At 31.1% G+C, this 17691-nt stretch overlaps 5 protein-coding genes and 2 long non-coding RNA genes across 9 annotated transcripts; 4 read left to right on the plus strand and 3 right to left on the minus strand.

Moving 5' to 3' along the window:
- The first annotated feature begins 195 nt into the window (after nt 1–195).
- LOC105433710 (alpha-tocopherol transfer protein-like) lies at nt 196–2572 on the plus strand. Its single transcript, XM_011649137.3, has 4 exons — nt 196–349; nt 702–1005; nt 1124–1487; nt 2118–2572. Exons 2-4 carry the CDS (start codon nt 725–727, stop codon nt 2373–2375), a joined length of 903 nt encoding a protein of 300 aa, XP_011647439.2. The 5' UTR covers nt 196–349; nt 702–724; the 3' UTR covers nt 2376–2572.
- Nucleotides 2573–2989: 417 nt separating this feature from the next.
- On the plus strand, nt 2990–5268 carry LOC105433712 (uncharacterized). 2 transcript variants are annotated; one of them, XM_089085499.1, is made up of 4 exons: nt 2990–3140; nt 3779–3962; nt 4301–4428; nt 4794–5268. In XM_089085499.1, exons 1-4 carry the CDS (start codon nt 3126–3128, stop codon nt 4950–4952), a joined length of 486 nt encoding a protein of 161 aa, XP_088941625.1. In that variant the 5' UTR covers nt 2990–3125; the 3' UTR covers nt 4953–5268. The 2 variants fall into 2 exon arrangements, with proteins under 2 accessions (XP_088941625.1, XP_011647441.3); XM_011649139.3 differs by having other exon boundaries at nt 2993–3140; nt 4301–4515.
- On the minus strand, nt 5258–5892 carry LOC148937846 (uncharacterized). The gene is made up of 2 exons (XR_016141448.1): nt 5747–5892; nt 5258–5670 (listed from the first exon to the last, which is right to left on the minus strand). It is a non-coding gene; the product is annotated as an uncharacterized LOC148937846 (long non-coding RNA).
- LOC148937847 (uncharacterized) lies at nt 5411–7262 on the plus strand. Its single transcript, XR_016141447.1, has 3 exons — nt 5411–5621; nt 5759–5899; nt 6909–7262. It is a non-coding gene; the product is annotated as an uncharacterized LOC148937847 (long non-coding RNA).
- On the minus strand, nt 7258–9501 carry Snap29 (Synaptosomal-associated protein 29kDa). The gene is made up of 3 exons (XM_011649141.3): nt 9347–9501; nt 8992–9282; nt 7258–8803 (listed from the first exon to the last, which is right to left on the minus strand). The coding sequence occupies exons 2-3, from the start codon at nt 9253–9255 to the stop codon at nt 8282–8284; spliced, it is 786 nt and encodes a 261-aa protein (XP_011647443.1). The 5' UTR covers nt 9256–9282; nt 9347–9501; the 3' UTR covers nt 7258–8281.
- A 2790-nt stretch (nt 9502–12291) lies between these two features.
- On the plus strand, nt 12292–15471 carry Usp12-46 (Ubiquitin-specific protease 12/46). The gene is made up of 8 exons (XM_011649142.3): nt 12292–12782; nt 13405–13485; nt 13592–13808; nt 13886–13966; nt 14037–14332; nt 14438–14575; nt 14706–14849; nt 14913–15471. The coding sequence occupies exons 1-8, from the start codon at nt 12780–12782 to the stop codon at nt 15018–15020; spliced, it is 1068 nt and encodes a 355-aa protein (XP_011647444.1). The 5' UTR covers nt 12292–12779; the 3' UTR covers nt 15021–15471.
- Nucleotides 15472–15663: 192 nt separating this feature from the next.
- RpL21 (ribosomal protein L21) lies at nt 15664–16925 on the minus strand. 2 transcript variants are annotated; one of them, XM_011649144.3, is made up of 2 exons: nt 16773–16925; nt 15664–16191 (listed from the first exon to the last, which is right to left on the minus strand). In XM_011649144.3, exon 2 carries the CDS (start codon nt 16175–16177, stop codon nt 15698–15700), a length of 480 nt encoding a protein of 159 aa, XP_011647446.1. In that variant the 5' UTR covers nt 16178–16191; nt 16773–16925; the 3' UTR covers nt 15664–15697. The 2 variants fall into 2 exon arrangements, with proteins under 2 accessions (XP_011647446.1, XP_011647445.1); XM_011649143.2 differs by having other exon boundaries at nt 16680–16831.
- Between the last annotated feature and the right edge of the window lie 766 nt (nt 16926–17691).

Genomic DNA, 17691 nt, shown 5'->3' on the forward strand with positions numbered 1-17691 from the left:
ATTATGCTATTATCAATATGCTCGTATAAATTTGAGTCATTCATTGCTGAATTATATGTTTCTTATTTTTGCTGATTGACAAAACTATGTGGTATTTCAGTGCCTATCAAATAGAATTTTAGTATACATTCCTCATCCGTCATTATAAAAATGATATAGGTGTGTTGAAACGTATTCAGCGCTGTCACGCTATACACTCCATTGCTGTTTCATCGTTTCGACACGGTTTAAAAGGTCTTTTATATGTGAATGCTGATCTCAATCAGTACTGTTCAAGACTCACGTCGAGCCAGTTATCAAACAGAATTCTTCCATTATATTCATAAGATAGCTCCAAGGTATATCCAAGGTAAAATCCGAGAATTCATTAGAACGCATTCGATTTTATTCGTAATCGTTAATAAACTAATAATATTTATTGTGCTAATTATATACAATTACATAAGTTATAATCCGTGCTTATAATACAATTAATGTAAAATTTCAGAAATCATCGTACTTTAATTTAATTGAGAAGTACAATGATTTTATATACATTTTATACATGATTTAAAAACAACTTAACTTTTAAAGGGCATAATTAACAGGTCATTCAAATAATTTTTATAATGCGTTTAATAAGTTACTTTTGAATTTTAAATACGATACAACGCTCAATACACTGCTGGAATTTATTAAAATTATTAATTTCATCTCCGTAGGAATTTAAGTTCAAAGTGAAACAATGGCTTCAATAAAATTAGTACCATTCGAGGAAGAATTGAAGAAAAATCCCGAATTGAAAGAGGCAGATATACAAATGTTGAGAGAATGGTGTGAGAAGCAGCCTCATCTGCCGAAGATATCGGACAGCGAATTGGCGTTGTTCTTACATAGCAATTATTATCGACTCGAACCAACAAAAAGTACCATTGATACTTTCTTCACGGTCAGAACTCACGTACCTGAGTTCTTCTGCAATCGAGATCTTAACAACAAGGAGCTCAAAAAGGCAGCACAAACGGTGTAAGTATATTTACGATATTTTTCATTTTTTTGTTAACTGTTGTTCACATTCGCAGAATTGACAAATAGATATAGAGAAATTTCGGATATAAAATAGAAACAATTTTATTGTTGATAGAACAGATCAGATTTTGGAAGGAACCACTAGAGAAGGCTATAAAATCATTTATGGAAGACTTCTAGATAATGATCCATCGCATTTCGTTTACAACGATGCCATGAAATTATTAAATATGGTGATCGATCTATGGCTTTACACGGAGGGCACTTGCGAAGGCCACGTAATATTATTCGATATGAAAAATGTTTCTTTCGGTCATGTTGGCCGTTTAAGCCCTATGGGACTAAAAAAGTTCCTCTATTATTTGCAAGATGGATTGCCTGTTAGGTTGAAGGGTTTCCATTTCATGAATGCTTCTCCGATAATAGATACCATTTTGAATATGATGAGACCTTTTATGAAAAAGCAGTTGATGGATATGGTAAGGTTGTAATCATTGCATGTAAAATTGGTTAATTACTCAAAACTTTAATTAAATAAAAACTTTAACTAAAAAATTTTTTATTCAACATTGTTAAAAGTAAAAAAGTAAAAAATAAAGTTATGTGTAACTATTTGATATAAATTATTTTAGAACTACATCTTTTAACATATAATTTTAAATATGTCACTAATGTATATTGTTTTCCTTTTGCATTATTCTTTCCCTTTCAGACAATTGAGATATTTTATTTTATTTTTTTTATATAATATGTATACGAAAAGAACATTTTTGCTGGCAAATCTAAAAATTTGATCGGATACAGATCTGCAAATAATTTTGTTGGCCCATCAAAATTATTTTGTAGAACACTTAAATATGATGATAATACTGCAAAAATTTGATTTCTAACAATCAATTTGAACATTATATATAATAATTTTGAAGGCCCAACAAAATTCGTTTTCAGATCTGTATCTAGTCAAATTTTTAGATTTGCCAACAAAAGTGTTCTTTCCATGTATCTTTTACTTATATTTCTTTTCTCGGAAAAAATGTTAAAAATAGAAAATATACAAATGTGGTGCAAAAAACATAAAGATCCTTAAAATATATTTCTATAAATTCCAGTTTCATATGCATACCACAAATGACACTTTGGAGAAATTCGTACCGCTCGAAGTTCTCCCGAATGAATCAGGCGGTCAAGCCGGTCCCATACAGGAATTACATGACAAACAAATAAAAAAATTGGTAGAGCACATTGCTTGGTTCCAAGAGGAAGAAGCTAATCATCGCGTCAACGAATCTCTGCGACCGGGCAAGGCAAAGACAGCAACAGATTTGTTTGGCGTCGAAGGAAGCTTTAAGAAGCTTGAAATTGATTAATCTATCAGATATTTTACTTTATTAACGCTCTATTAATTTTGCTCTATTAATTATTATTTGCTCTATATACATTTGTGTTATTTTAAGAATAGTTACGAAAATGTCAATTTTCGAAAACAGTTTATTTCAATTTATTAATACTAGATATTGATCAATTTTAACGGTATTAAATATAATATAGTGATAACAACTATGTCAATTGTTTGTTAAATTAAGTATACAATAGATGTATTACAATTTGCATGCACAAGTCAAAAATTTAATTATATTAATCTTATAAATTCATTTTTATTTATATGCATATTAATATATAATATTTTCGTTCGATAATCAAATGTAACTAATCCTAATATTTAGTAAGGTAGATTATGGGGATGCGATAGAATTTTAAATACATTTTAAAGGATTATTTAACAAGAGATTGTAAAAGAAATATTGCGATTTTTTTTTATTCCAATAATTTATTCCATAAATAAAAGAGAAACAAAACATTTCTTGTTATTGTAAATCTAATTTATTTTGCATCAGCACACAATATATTAATATTTGTAAATAATCCATTATTTAATTTGAATGTTAAATGTATAAATATGAGTCATATAGAAACTGTTTCGGTGTGGAGAAACCTTTACAATATCTCCTTTTCGACAGTTTCTTATAATACTTTCACCATCAAGCTATCGTCGCAGTAAACGGCAATACGTGCGTGTGAATATATCAGTGAAGCAATCCGGACTTCACAATCTCATAATGAAACACGTAATCGTAAGTATGCATAAGTTTATAGTTAATATACAAATATTTCGAACAAATAATTGTGGATAAATCCACAATTCGATTAATCGATAACTCTGTGAGAAATTTATGTGTATTTAAACTTTGTAGGTGTTTATTTTAATATAGAGTTGCATCAATGTTTTATAATATTTATATAAGAAATTATTTATAAAGTGAAATAAGCAAATATAGAAATATCATAGGGCAAATTATCCTGATCAAAAAGTTTCTCATCAAAAAGTTTCTGATCAAAAATGTATAATAAAGCGTATGACGAAATAACCGGTTGATTACACAACTCGATTGGAATTTTATTGATGCGTAGAAGCGCACATTCTTTATATTATAAAATTCAGTTTCTCATTTAGTTTCAGTAAATTTCCTATTATAATAAATTAAATAAATCATCAAAGTTTCTAAGAATTTGTACTTATATTCGAACGATGAGAAAACTAACATAGAATTCAAAATCGATAAAACAATACGTTAAAAACTTCTAAGAATTCTATTCTAATTTAATGTAAAGTCTCATTTCTGAGTTAATCTCAAATTGATTGTATCCTAAAAAATCCTTATATATTTAAGATCTAAGATATTTAATAGATGATGTAATTATTAAATTGTAGATAGTTGCCGCTTTGATTAATGTTTGCTTAACGGATGTATCGCATATTTTACCGGAATATTCGACAACGACACTACCACCATCACCACCGAAACCGTACAGTTTCCAATATGAAGCAGGACGATATCCAGGACATATCGATCGAATTCATCAAGAAACCGGAAATGGAGATGGAATTATTCATGGTAATCATGCCTTTTATAACTATCACTCACCGAAAAATAATCGAAAAACCGAAGATACAGATCTACATATATATCACTCTAAACTTTGCTATTTAAAATCTATATAGGAATTTCAATAATTTTAAAACTTATTAATAGATCCTATTCGAATACTAACGTACTCAGATTATCACAGGTCACAATTTTATCAATCATAAATTTATTTGCATTGAAGATGCGAAATAAAAACAAAATTTGTTATGTATGCAAATTACTCGAATAATTAATTCGAAATAATTAAAAAAGGGATAATATAATCATAATCTACAACCACAATATTTGAACGAATTACATTTCAGGAACATATTCATACATTGATCCAAAATACAAAGTACGAACAGTAGAATATACAGCCGATAAAGATGGATTTCATCCTGCTTTAATCAATTTTGAGGATGCTTTCGCTCAACCTGCTGATTCGGAAGCTGTAAGATTGGCCAAGGAAAAACATTTCCGTCTTTATCACAAGATTGCAGAAGCAAACGCTCATAACATTCCAGTAAATTTGCCGCGAGTAATTATCTTATATATTCATCGATATAGACTAATAAAATTGAGAATTTAAGTTTCAAGTTAAGATAATTTTGAAATCATAAATTCTTAATTGACATGAAATTAAATAAATTAAATCTTGTGTTAACAAAGAAATGACAAGAAAAACGAACGAGCGATTTATTTATTCGAAAGATACATCACTATCCGGGATCTAATTCGATGAGAATAATGTTTTGATTATGCTAAATTACGGATAATTTGTATGTTTTTTCATTGATTTGCCTAATTGTTCTGTAGGATTCAGCAAGCGTGGCAAGAGCGAAGGACAGGCACAATGAATTGTATCACAGAATCGCGGAGCAACATGCGGCGATCGCCGCGCAAAGAGAAGCTGAACGATTGGCTTACGAAGCGACTTCCGTTGCCAATGATGTAGATAATCATCAAACACGTTAATGACATTTTATGCACGTGTCGGCATATACGATTAATGCATATGTTCTAAAAAGAAAATGCGCTCTATTCGAGATATAAATATTGCTTGTTAAAATTCTTCTTGATTTTTTGTTATCAAATTATTCAAATAAAAAATACACTAAATTACAAGTGAAATAATTATTCGTTATATTATGATTAATTTAATTAACAAAATATTTTTAATCGCAAAAATAATATAATATAAAGCAAATGCAAGGTATCGAATGATATGACAATCTTATATAGAGAAGAAGTTATAAAAAGGCTAAATAAAACTAATGAAATCGTTACATAATTCTTTATTACGTAGCATTTTCTGTTATTTCCTAAAGCCAAACAAATAAAAAAGAAAAATAGCGCTAATAATTGTTACACATTGTTTCTTTCTTTCGGCGTTTGTTTTTTCGCCCGTTTACATGATTACATATACGAGCAACGGTACGGTCAAATTTAAAACTCGTTTCAAAATGCCGGAAGTACTATCGTGCAAATCAAAAAATTTTTTCGATGAAAGATACACGGCACAATCGTGCAATGATGATATAAAAGGAACTATGCCAACATGTATGATATTAGTTCGGACGAACATTCCGGCGAAAAATGAAGATTTTTGGCAAAGTGCTTTACTTCCTCCTTATGTACATCGTGGTAAGAACATCAAACTCCTCATTATTATTTATGTTATCTATCTGTGTGTCTATTTGTAATAAAATTAGATAGAAATGCGAATTTAATGCTGTGAAAAAATATTATCAAATGCTTTTGTTATTTACTTATTTTCCTAGGCAACGATGAGCATGAGCATTGGAAAATCTATCCTTGGGATTGATGGACAGCGTAAAGTAGCTTGCCACTTTGGTGGACGACCAATGACAACCACAACACCGGCTAGTACCACTTCTGCATAGATGAAAATCTGCGAATGAGTAAGGAATTTTAAAATGAAATAATCTATACACGGAAGAATTAATCTTATCGGTTTATATATCTCTTTGTAGATTTAAACAATATCAAGTTATTTCTCTTTAAAAAAAGAAATGTATTTTATGTGTCAAGCAAACTTGAATTTACTCGACGTACTCGGCTTATGTCGAAACATTCATTGCTTGCAATTCTTCATCACTTTGTGTTAGATCGTTAAATTTATCGTTCGTTAGATTTATTTCGCTTTTACATTTCTGTTTTTATATTTATATGCTTTATTTGATATTCGCACATAGATATTTTTCGCGTTTATTAAACATTTATCAAAATTATTATTAAACTTACAAAACTGTACAAAACTTTTCAAACTGCCTTGGTCAAAAACGCCATATTAGCGTATCTTTATGATACGATTAATCGATACTCGATTCTCGATCATGTGAGAGTTAGCATCACCACCAAAAGGCCTGAGGATAATTGAAGAATATTGATATTATCGACCGTTTTGACTGTACTGAGAATAACAAAGGGAGGATAACATTTATTACTGTTATTATGACGGATTCAATTATAAATTAATAGTTTCTTTTACGAAACTATTAATTTAAACTATTAATTAAAATTTAAACTTAATTTAAAATTAAACCCATCATAATAACGATAATAAATAAACGTTATCCTCCTCAGTACAGTCAAAATCAACAATATCAACGTTTTTCAATTATCCCCGGGGCCCCTTTGGTAGTGACGAAAATTTATTCATGGTGGTCGTGATAAACAAATATCTGGACGCCATATCAAAATTGTTGCGGTTGCTTACTATGTGACTTTGTAGATATCTAACATGCGTTTCATAATTCTTTTACATTTTCGTCAGTCGATAAAACTTTTTAATTTTTAATATAATTGCTATATCTTTCATACTTAATAAGTTTATTTTTCAATTCTGTGCACAACATATTCATTATTATATTTAATAATTCAAATAATAAAATTAATTACTTGTTTTAGGCAAGAGACGTCGATGCAGCAAGATGAAAATATTGGGCCGAAATATAAACAAATCTAAAAAAATTACAAACCAGTCTAAAGCTTAAATTTGAAAGTATTATTTTATTAATCATGATTATTATCAGCTTTTTATATTCCAATTCTTTAAAAAATATTTAACACACATATGAATAAAAAAAAATGAAATAAAAATGTATCCATACCTTCCTAGAGATATCAAATATGAAAGTTTCCCTATATTTTAATTTTGAATGTATAAATATATAGTATGTAGTATAAAAGGGACATTGAACAACTTAACATATAAGAATGAATTAAACATTTCGGGGTAATAAATAACCAAATAGTATAAAATTGTATGGACTTTTATTAAATAATCCTGGCAGTTAATATATGTTGCATACTATTCCGTTCATACACATCGTCTCATAATTATTCTTATCTTACATTCTAATATTTATATAAAGCTAAAGAAAAAAAATATTGAAATTGACAAATTATAACTGTACATTATTATTGTCTACCGTATATATAGCATATCATTATTCTTCTCATAAATCAATTATATCTTTTATGTATACAGTATATATGTCTACTTGCATAAACTAAAAGGACTTGTAGAGATTCACATTGAAATATCATGGACAAATTCATTACACATAAGGAAGATATTAATATCAAATTCTCTAAAAATTAAATCTAACTCATTTAAACACACAAACAAGTGCTTTGTATAAAAATAAACGTAATAAAAATAACATAGAATTTATAATTATACAAATATACCCATGTATATACAGTTTTGCCAACACTTTTATTTCTTCTTTCTAAATCATATGTTTAGTAAATCAGTATGTATGTTGTATATGTGGCGTGTGTATGCGTGTGTGTGTGTGTGCGCGCGCGCGCACACACACACACACACACACTGATAAACCGAAATCAATGTAGAACAATTATTACACATGGTTGTATATGTATGCTTATCACAGTTTCCATCTTAAAAGACTGCAAAAGATTTTGAGAAATAATGAAAATATCTTCATGTGACACTTGTATGTAAAGATATTGCATTTAGTTTTACAATATCAACAACTGCTCGAGTAAAGTTTTTCTTTATCAAACATTATGAATTCTGATAACACCAACATATTCTATTCCATTTTATATAATAATATTGCAAAGATTGCACAATTTCACACATTCTGAAAAACTCTATAAAACACATTGCACAATGTAATAGTACGGCCGACGACACGCCAGAATGATATAAATTAAAGCTAAAGATTTGTTCGCATACATTTGTACTTCATAGAAGTACAATTCACAATTCATTGTAATGTTACAAGTTTCTGATATAACAATCATCGAACTTATTTCTTCAATAAATGCAACATATCTTTATTTTGCTGCTGCAACATTATATCTGCTTTCTCAGTTTTATCAGTGATGTTATCGATCAGATCATTCTGTGAATCTATTTCTTCAGATAAACCAATCGCTAGATGTTTTAATTTTGCCAATGATCCACTCATTTCATTCAGATTCTGCTCGAGAACTTTGGTTACTCTGTCGTTAGTAGGTCTAACATCCTCTAAACCATTGTCGTAATTTCCTCTCATCTTTGTAGACAAATATGAACTGCTCATATCATTTTGTACTTGTTCTAACGTATTGGACAATGCAGGAGATGTCATTGATCCAGAACTAGAAGATTCTGATAGTTTCGTTGATGGTATCGGAGCATCCAAAGATTTTCCACTGAGATAATTCTTCAAACTACCAAATACACTTTTTATACCTTGTATATGTTTCTGACTGAATCTTAATGTGCTGTTAATATCATCTAATCTTTTTTCTGTCCTTTGCAACTGTTCCCTCTGTCTGATTAATTCCTGAAGATATCCATTTAGATGTTAAAAAAAATTTACCATATTATCATTAGTGCTATAAAAGTCACTTTATTTATCAAAAGTAAGTATATTAAACAGACACAAATTTGTGGCATAAATATCCTATCAGTTATTATGCTATCTGCATATTGTTGATGATAACACAGTGGATATATCGGTATTATAATTACCTCGGCTGTAGCAACACCAATTTGTTCAGAATCTCTCAAAAGCGAGACGGATCTTTCCGAGGACTGTATTGTGCGTTCCTCGATTTCCTTCCTACGTTGCAATAATTGTTGGCATTTTTGTGTAACGTCATTATCGAAATTCTGATAACGCCCCGGAGGTGCAGTTCTGACTGGCGCGTTCCTCAGAAATGTCTCATCATCCACATCGTCCTCTAATGAAAAGAATGGATTCTTCGGATCGCTCAAATAATTATGACCAGCCATTTATCCGACGGTTTTTTGCGACGGAAACTGTAAATCAGAATTTTTACCGAGTTTCGTTCGCGACGCTCACTTACGATCACTCAGCACTCACTGCTCAGCTGGTCGGCTGACGGCTTCAATCGATTAATGGTCACTGCACACTTGCCGAGTCAACACGTTGGCACGCAGCGGACGCTGGAAACGTGCCACGATGACCAATCATCTACCTTATCAGTCTATCATTTCTAGGAAGAAGCTGATTAGTGGAAATACACGTTACTCATTGGATGCATTCGACAAAACAAAATGTTCATTGGCTGCGTTCAGCAAAGAAAGCAGCTCAGTGAGCGCTCAGTGATTTTTCAATATGATTGGTTCTTGTCTTTAGATATTCGTTGAATTTAAGTGTAGAAACCAATCATAATAAAGAATCACTGAACGCTTACTGATCTGCTTTCTCTGCTGAACGCAGCCATTGTCACGTTTTATATCAGGGGCGGAATAAAGTCTTGTGTTCACAATAGATTTGTTCTTATTTACACGAGAAGTGTAAAGTCTACACTTTATACTTAACATCATCTCTCAGATACGTGTAAAACAAGTGTAAATTACATCATTAAGGATCTTTTTCACCAAACTTCAGTTAAGCTAACCGACGGTTAATTCGATCATTATGATTGCCAACAACCGAGAAGTAAACTATTTATTATAGATAAGTATTAAAATTTTTGTTTAAGCGAATGATTATTTAATAATTTTTATTTGCATTAATTATCGGATATTACTTACAATTTTATTTATCTACTAAAATACCTACAACACGAAAAAAATGTTAGATTAAAAAACACACTACTTTCTAAGCATTGAATTACAGTTGGCACTCCTGCGAGTTAACTTAACTAAAGAAAAAGGCCCTAAAGTATAATACATTTTCCAAGATGAACAGCGTGTAATCACATAACTCAACATCACTTCTGACAAGAAGAACGCTAAAACTTAATCTACAATGACATAACATAAGGCTATAAGGCTGTAAAACGTAGTTGTAAGAACCTACTTAAATAAATTATTTTCATTTCTTATGCTTAACAACCTTATGTCACAGTATAACTGTGCTGTATAACTGTAACATAAGGGTGTTAAGCATAAGAAATGAAAATAATTCATTTAAATAGGTTTTTACAATCACATCTTACAACCTTATGTTATGTCATTGTAAACTAAGCTTAAGTCCCGTTCTATAAGTGTCGGTCCACAATAGGTGATTTAAGCTTTAAGAACTAAGAAATTGACCAATTATAATCGAATATGAAAAGAATAATCGACTATGATTGGTCAATTTCTTACGACTTAAAGATTAAATACTTATTGTGGACCGACACAAATGCGTCATGTGTCGTGGGCCGTAAGAATGGGCCAATCACGATCAAGTATTCTCTCCACATTCGTCTATGATTGGTCAATTCTTATGGCTTGCGGCTTGCAACACCGACATATTGTAGAACAAGCCGAAGTCCCGGTCTACAATAAGTGATATAAGCCTTAAGCCATAAGAAATGGACGAATCATCAGTCAAAGAGTAGGAAAATAATCTATTATGATTGGTCAATTTTTTATGACAAGGCTTAAATTATCTATTGTAAACCAGGACTAAAGTTTACACTTTACATTAAGTCGGAAGCGTCCGTTTAATCACGTTGCGATTGACCACAGCCACTCATAGTGGCTGGTGCCTAGAAGTTTTCCTCTGTTCAAACACTATGAGTGGTTAATTGCAACGTGATCAAACGGGCCTCATTCCATTAGTCTCGGTCTACAATAGATAATTTAAGCCTTAAGCCATAAGAAACGAATCATAGTTGAAGAATAGAAGAATAATTGACTATAATTGGTCAATTTTTCTTACGGCTTAAGACTTATATCATCTATTGTAGATCGGGACTAAGGTGTACAAAGTATTATCAAAAAGAACAAACCTAATGTTAGAAATCGATCTAATATCTCGGATGGGGGAAAAATTGATCAATCAGTAGTAGATATTTTGACCAATTGATCAATATGATTGGTTAATTAACCAAATTCAAGTAAAATTGATCAATTCTCTTTTCGTTTCGGACTGATTTGTATTCCGAACGATAGTTTGGTTTATTTTTTTTTCTAAATGTTGGCTGCTATGTAACTAAATCGAGAAGTGTTCCGAAACCATCATAACCTGTAAAGATATTTCATTTGGAAATTCAAAACCATAATAATTCAGGATATTTCTGTTTCTGCTTAATCAAAAACTTTTCTGCGTATGAAAATTCTAAAAATATTAATTATGACAAAAATTTTGTTATTACAATAATATTACTATAATACTTACCATTATGAGCTAAATCGTAAATATCTTTTGTTATTACAAAATTATATATTTTATTATTACGGTCTTGAATTTCCAAATAAAACATTTTCGACTTTGCAGATTATGATGGGTTCGGAACATTTCTCGGTTTAGTTACATGGTAACCATCTAGAAAAACATCTAGAAAAAAAATAAACTAAATTATCACCGTTCGGAATATATCCAATATAGATTGCGTTTCAATATTCACTACCAGTACTAAAAATATATAGTTCAGATTACATATATTATAGATTTTCAGTACTGGCAGTGAATATCGGAACACAGCCATAAATAAGAATACTTGAAAAGGATACTTTATGCTCCATCCATATGTTCTTAAGCTTTGTGTTCATGATACTAGAAATCGATCAGAGATTTCGGACAGAAAGAGAATTGACCAATCGCATTGGTCAATTGTCCGAATTTATTCAAATGTAATTGGTCAATTCTTTCTTCGTCCGAAATCTCCGATTTCTAATATCGTGCTTAGGGAGGATTCACACCTTGACAGAAAAAAAACAGAAAACAAAAAACCAATCAGAAACTTGCATTAGTAGTCACAGAATGTATTCTTTATTACCGCGTGAGTTCTGATTGGCTTCTGTTGATTTCTGATTGGTTCTGCTTTTCTAATTTCTACTTTTTTGTTTTCTCCTTTTCTCAAGGTGTGAATCCTCCCTTACACAAGGCTTTACATTCATAGTTTGTTTTAATGTGGTATAGAATTTCCTGAGTTTGATTGTTAGCGGAAAACTCGCACGGCGCGACGAAATCAGGTTCGTTCCGGCTAATTTGTCGCGAACGAGGGAAGCATCGGACGCGCGCATGGCGGTGTGACTCTCTTCGTTACTGCTCGTCACGATCAGTCACGATTAGTGTTTACATATTTACCTATTTATCCTGCGCTACGATTAATTTGGCACGTCGAGATTGTCGCGGTGAAATTTTTCACACGCGACACGTGAAACGGCGTCGAGGGAAGCGCTGTTGTTGCAACTTGCAACGCGATTTTACCTCCCTCTTTCCGATGGAGATGCTCTAGCTAACAGATCCCGGTTGATCCCGGTCAACATCCGTTGCGATACGATGGAGTTAACGTCGTTGCTGAAATCTGCGCTAAGTCCTTGCCAGTGTCACGCTCGCGTTATCGTATCATAAAATGGTAAGGACCTCCCTCCTCACGGCAAGATGATTTTGTCGTAAAAATAGAGATATGAATGGAGCAATTATCAATCGCACGTAACTATGACTAATATCTCACTTTTACGTGCGCGCTTCGTATTGCTGTAATCTTGATGATTCTTTCGCAAATTAAAATCTCATAATTATTGTGTTATAAAAATATATGTATTATTTCATGAGGATTATAAGCAAAGAAAGTAAAAATACATCGGTGTATCAGTCATATTTCTATATAAGTTTGATTATAATTTCTAGTAGCTAAATGTATAGTTATTTATGTGCACGCGCGTACTACACACACACACACACACACACACACACACACACACACACACACACACCCAACACACATACACATACAGTAAAATGACAATCTTTTTAATGGATATGATCATATCTATTGTATTATCAATTCTTATCTTTATATACTTGTTTGATAAAATAAGTTATCTTAAATATTTAATACATATAAATACATATATATATATATATATATATATATTTTGTATGTATATATATTTTGTTATGTAATGTCACATACATGGTATGACAAGTATCAAACAACATACAACACTGTTATATATAATTATTTACAATCACAGGGTACAACTATATCACAATTGGAACGAGATATTGGCTCTGATCAGTTTCCACCTAATGAACATTATTTTGGTTTAGTCAATGTAAGTGTAATAGTGTAATTCAGATGAAATTGTCTTAGCAAAATTATTTTAGAAATTGACTAGACTTTGAATTCATGTCTTTCATAATGAAAATGTATTTTTGCAGTTTGGTAACACTTGTTATAGCAACTCAGTGTTACAAGCTTTATATTTTTGTCGACCATTTAGAGAAAAAGTATTGGAATACAAAGCTAGAAATAAACGAACTAAAGAGACACTACTAACATGTCTGGCAGATCTATTTTACAGTATTGCAACTCAAAAGAAAAAAGTAGGTTCTATCGCACCAAAAAAATTTATTGCCAGATTGAGAAAAGAGAAAGGTTGATATAACATATTCAAACAAAGATACAAATTTATATTTTTATACAATAATATTGTAACTTTAATCTTTTTACAGAGGAATTTGATAATTACATGCAACAAGATGCACACGAATTTTTGAATTTTCTTATAAATCACATAAATGAAATTATTCTGGGTAAGTATTTGTTTATCACTTTCAATAAAATTTATAGCATCATATTTATGGTTGTGATTTTACACATTAGCGGAGAGAACTCAAAGTAAACCAACTGGAGGAAAATGTGGGGCAGGGGATGCTGCAGGTTCGCCACCAGAGCCTACATGGGTTCACGAGATATTCCAAGGAATATTGACGTCGGAAACACGCTGCCTTAACTGTGAGACTGTTTCTAGCAAAGACGAGGACTTCTTCGATCTGCAAGTTGATGTAGATCAAAATACTTCGATTACACACTGCCTCAGATGTTTCTCCAATACAGAGACCCTATGTAGTGACAACAAATTTAAATGCGATCACTGCAGCAGTTATCAGGAAGCTCAGGTATTAATAATTTAATGTGATTTACTATGTTTGATTTACTATTAATTTACTTTAAATAAATTATTAAATAAATTATTTATTATCAAAATATGTTTTAAATTACAGAAACGAATGAGAGTAAAGAAACTACCTATGATACTAGCATTGCATTTAAAGAGATTTAAATATGTGGAACAGTACAATCGTCACATAAAAGTATCTCACAGGGTAGTTTTTCCATTGGAGCTCAGACTTTTCAATACTGTTAGTATTTACAATACTATTTATAAATATGATAATGTATAAGTATATTGTTTTAAATAGTTATCAAATTAAAGTTATCAAATTAACTGATTCTTTGATCAAATATAATATATAACTATTTTAATTATAGAGTGATGATGCTGTAAACCCAGATCGTTTGTACGATCTGGTGGCAGTTGTGATACATTGTGGAAGTGGGCCTAACCGAGGGCATTACATTTCTATAGTTAAAAGTCATGGATTCTGGTTGCTCTTTGATGATGATATGGTCGATGTAAGTGTTTTTCTCTTTAAATCCTATTTAAAAAGTATACTAATAATGTCTTCATACTTTTAGAAAATTGATGCGTCAACTATAGAAGATTTTTATGGACTTACGTCAGATATTCAGAAGAGTTCTGAAACTGGTTATATCCTGTTCTATCAATCGCGAGATTGTAGTTAAAGTTTAATATAAATAGCAATTGAAGTTAAGCACTCTACGCTAATTTCATATTTTAATAAAGTGCGCCGTGCATGTGAACTTTGAATGTTCTAATGGTTTATCAGATTATTTATGAGAATGATATACAATGTTTGATAATGTTTTGGCGCGTAGAGTATATAGAAAGAGAAGAAAAATGTAGTTTCGTAGTTTTTCGAAAATTCGATAGGATTTTTGATTTGTACATAAGCCGTATATAATTATTTGAAAAAAATTGAAAACAGTTTATACCATATGATGCTTTATGCTTATGTTCAAAAGCTAGTCTGCCTTTTGAAGATGGATAATTTACATTATTACAATAACTTCCATGTCCATTGATATAGAAAAAAAAAAACGTTGGAAGCACTATCAGATTCTATACAAATGTAAAAAAGATATGACTGAGAATAAAAAAATTGTTATGAAGGTATGCATTATGTCTGTTATTGCATGCAGTCTGTCATTAAATACTACACATATTTAACAATATAGCGTAATTAAAATAAATTGCCAAACATCTGTATTTTATAAGTAGCAATGGTGTATTTGTAGAGCAACATTATTCTGCCTAATTATATGAACTGTTAAACTAAATTATATAAGATCAAGAATAATCAACAAATTTTTATTTTGAAAATTTTAGTTTATTTAATCTTTTAAGCGATAAATTCATATGGAACAGGCGCAAGTAAGATCGGTGCTTCACGTCCTGATACAATGTGTGCTTTGGAAGGTTCAGCTGGTTGTCTCTTTAGTTGAACACGAACGTTCGTCTGCTTTGCTTCCTTTCTGAGTCTTTCATTTTCCTTCACGCGCTTAAGAAAATCATCCCTACATTTTGAATGGCTCAAATGTTCGATGCGTACATTAATTCTCTTGGCGATGATGCGTCCGCGTACTCTCTTATTTACGATCACTCCCAGAGCATGTGCCGTTACATTGAATACACGACCTGTCTTGCCATGATAGACTTTGTATGGCATACCCTTCTGTACGGCACCATTTCCCTTGATATCTACGATATCACCGACCTTGTATGTCTTCATATATGTGGACAAGGGAATAGTTCCATGCTTGCGGAACTTGCGAGAGAATAAATCCCTTGTGCCACGTCTATAACCTTTCGAATTAGTCATGGCGATGAATTAATCTAATAAAAGAAAAAGATTATATGTGCAATTACAGTAACAAAATTATGAACAAAGTATAAAATTAAAAATTTTTTTCCTTAATTTTTTTTCCTTAATAAGAAAATTTCTATTGAGCAAATTTGAAAAAATAATTAAATAAGTGTTGTAAAAAGATTGCTATAAAAAAATACTTTTTTGAAGTTTGACTTTAGGCTTTTATGACGGCTGTCTTCATCATATAAAAACCTAACCTAAGAAATCCCGAAATTTTTTGCATGAATCGAATAAAAGTAATAATGTTACATTTTGCGTCATGTATGATAATTCATATGACGAAAAATATAACTTGTCTATGAAAAACGTTGTTATCCGAGAAATTTTTGCGTACAATACGTAAAGTGTAATGCACGTGGCTCAAGGCGAGTAAAATTATTCAAGTAAATTCTAATGTTTCATGTTTTCCAACCGATCTGAAAGTGACTATATAACAGTAAATAAAAATATGTACCTATTTTTTATACACGAAAGAAGGATATTTCGATTCGGCATAAATTTCGAAGAATTATATCGAAATACTGACAAACGTATACAGAGAACTCACATCCACCGCCGTCGCCACGGAAAAAGAGATAACCTAGAGCCGTACCACCGTGTGACACGTCTCGATTCATATGTCGAATTGATATGTCGGAGCAAATATGACGTCATCACAAAAAACTGATATTTTATTTGTCGACAATATTTTGAATATAGGCGAGTTTTTTAATCACATTATGCGCAAATGCAACTTTGCTCTATAAAAGTAGCATTTGCGCATTATGCGATTAATCAATCAATAAATTAAAAAACTCGTCTTATGTTGATTAGTTACAAAATAGAGATTTTCTAGAGATTTAATATGTTTATTATTTGCATTCCACTTAACGCTTGTAACGTTTCAAAATCATTTCATTTTTGTTATTCATCAAATATTAAAGAAGAATAAATGCGAGCGTTGTCTGCGTTAAATGAAACAGCCAAAATAAGCTTTTATATTATTTTATCATTATATATTATATGTTATATCAAATTGGTTTTTAGTCTCGGTCTACAATAAGTAATTTAAGCCTTAAGCCCTAAAAAATGTACGAATCATAGTCGAAAAATAGAAGAATAATCGACTATAATTGGGCTGCGTTCGGAAATACACACTAGTGTGCCACTAAACACACCGGTCGTTCGGAAAATTTGTGTGACTCGTGTACATTCGGCTGAGATCGTTCGGAAACATCGAAAAAGATCACACCGTGTGCCACAAAACCACTCATTGAAAAAGCAGGAGGAATCGGTGTTTTGTTAAAGTTCAGATTCAATAACTTGTCATAAACCTCAAAAAAAAATAGTCAGTGTTTGATTGTTGAGTGGATAGGACATTTTTTGTCCACACATAAATTTTTGTGTTGTGTGATGCAATTTTTTAAGGATAAAGAGAAAGTATAGAAGAATATACATAAATTTATAAAGAAGGGTATAAGCACGAA

Source organism: Pogonomyrmex barbatus, unplaced genomic scaffold (assembly GCF_055798465.1).
Source record: "Pogonomyrmex barbatus isolate J1 unplaced genomic scaffold, ASM5579846v1 scaffold10, whole genome shotgun sequence".
Lineage (NCBI taxonomy): Eukaryota > Metazoa > Arthropoda > Insecta > Hymenoptera > Formicidae > Pogonomyrmex > Pogonomyrmex barbatus.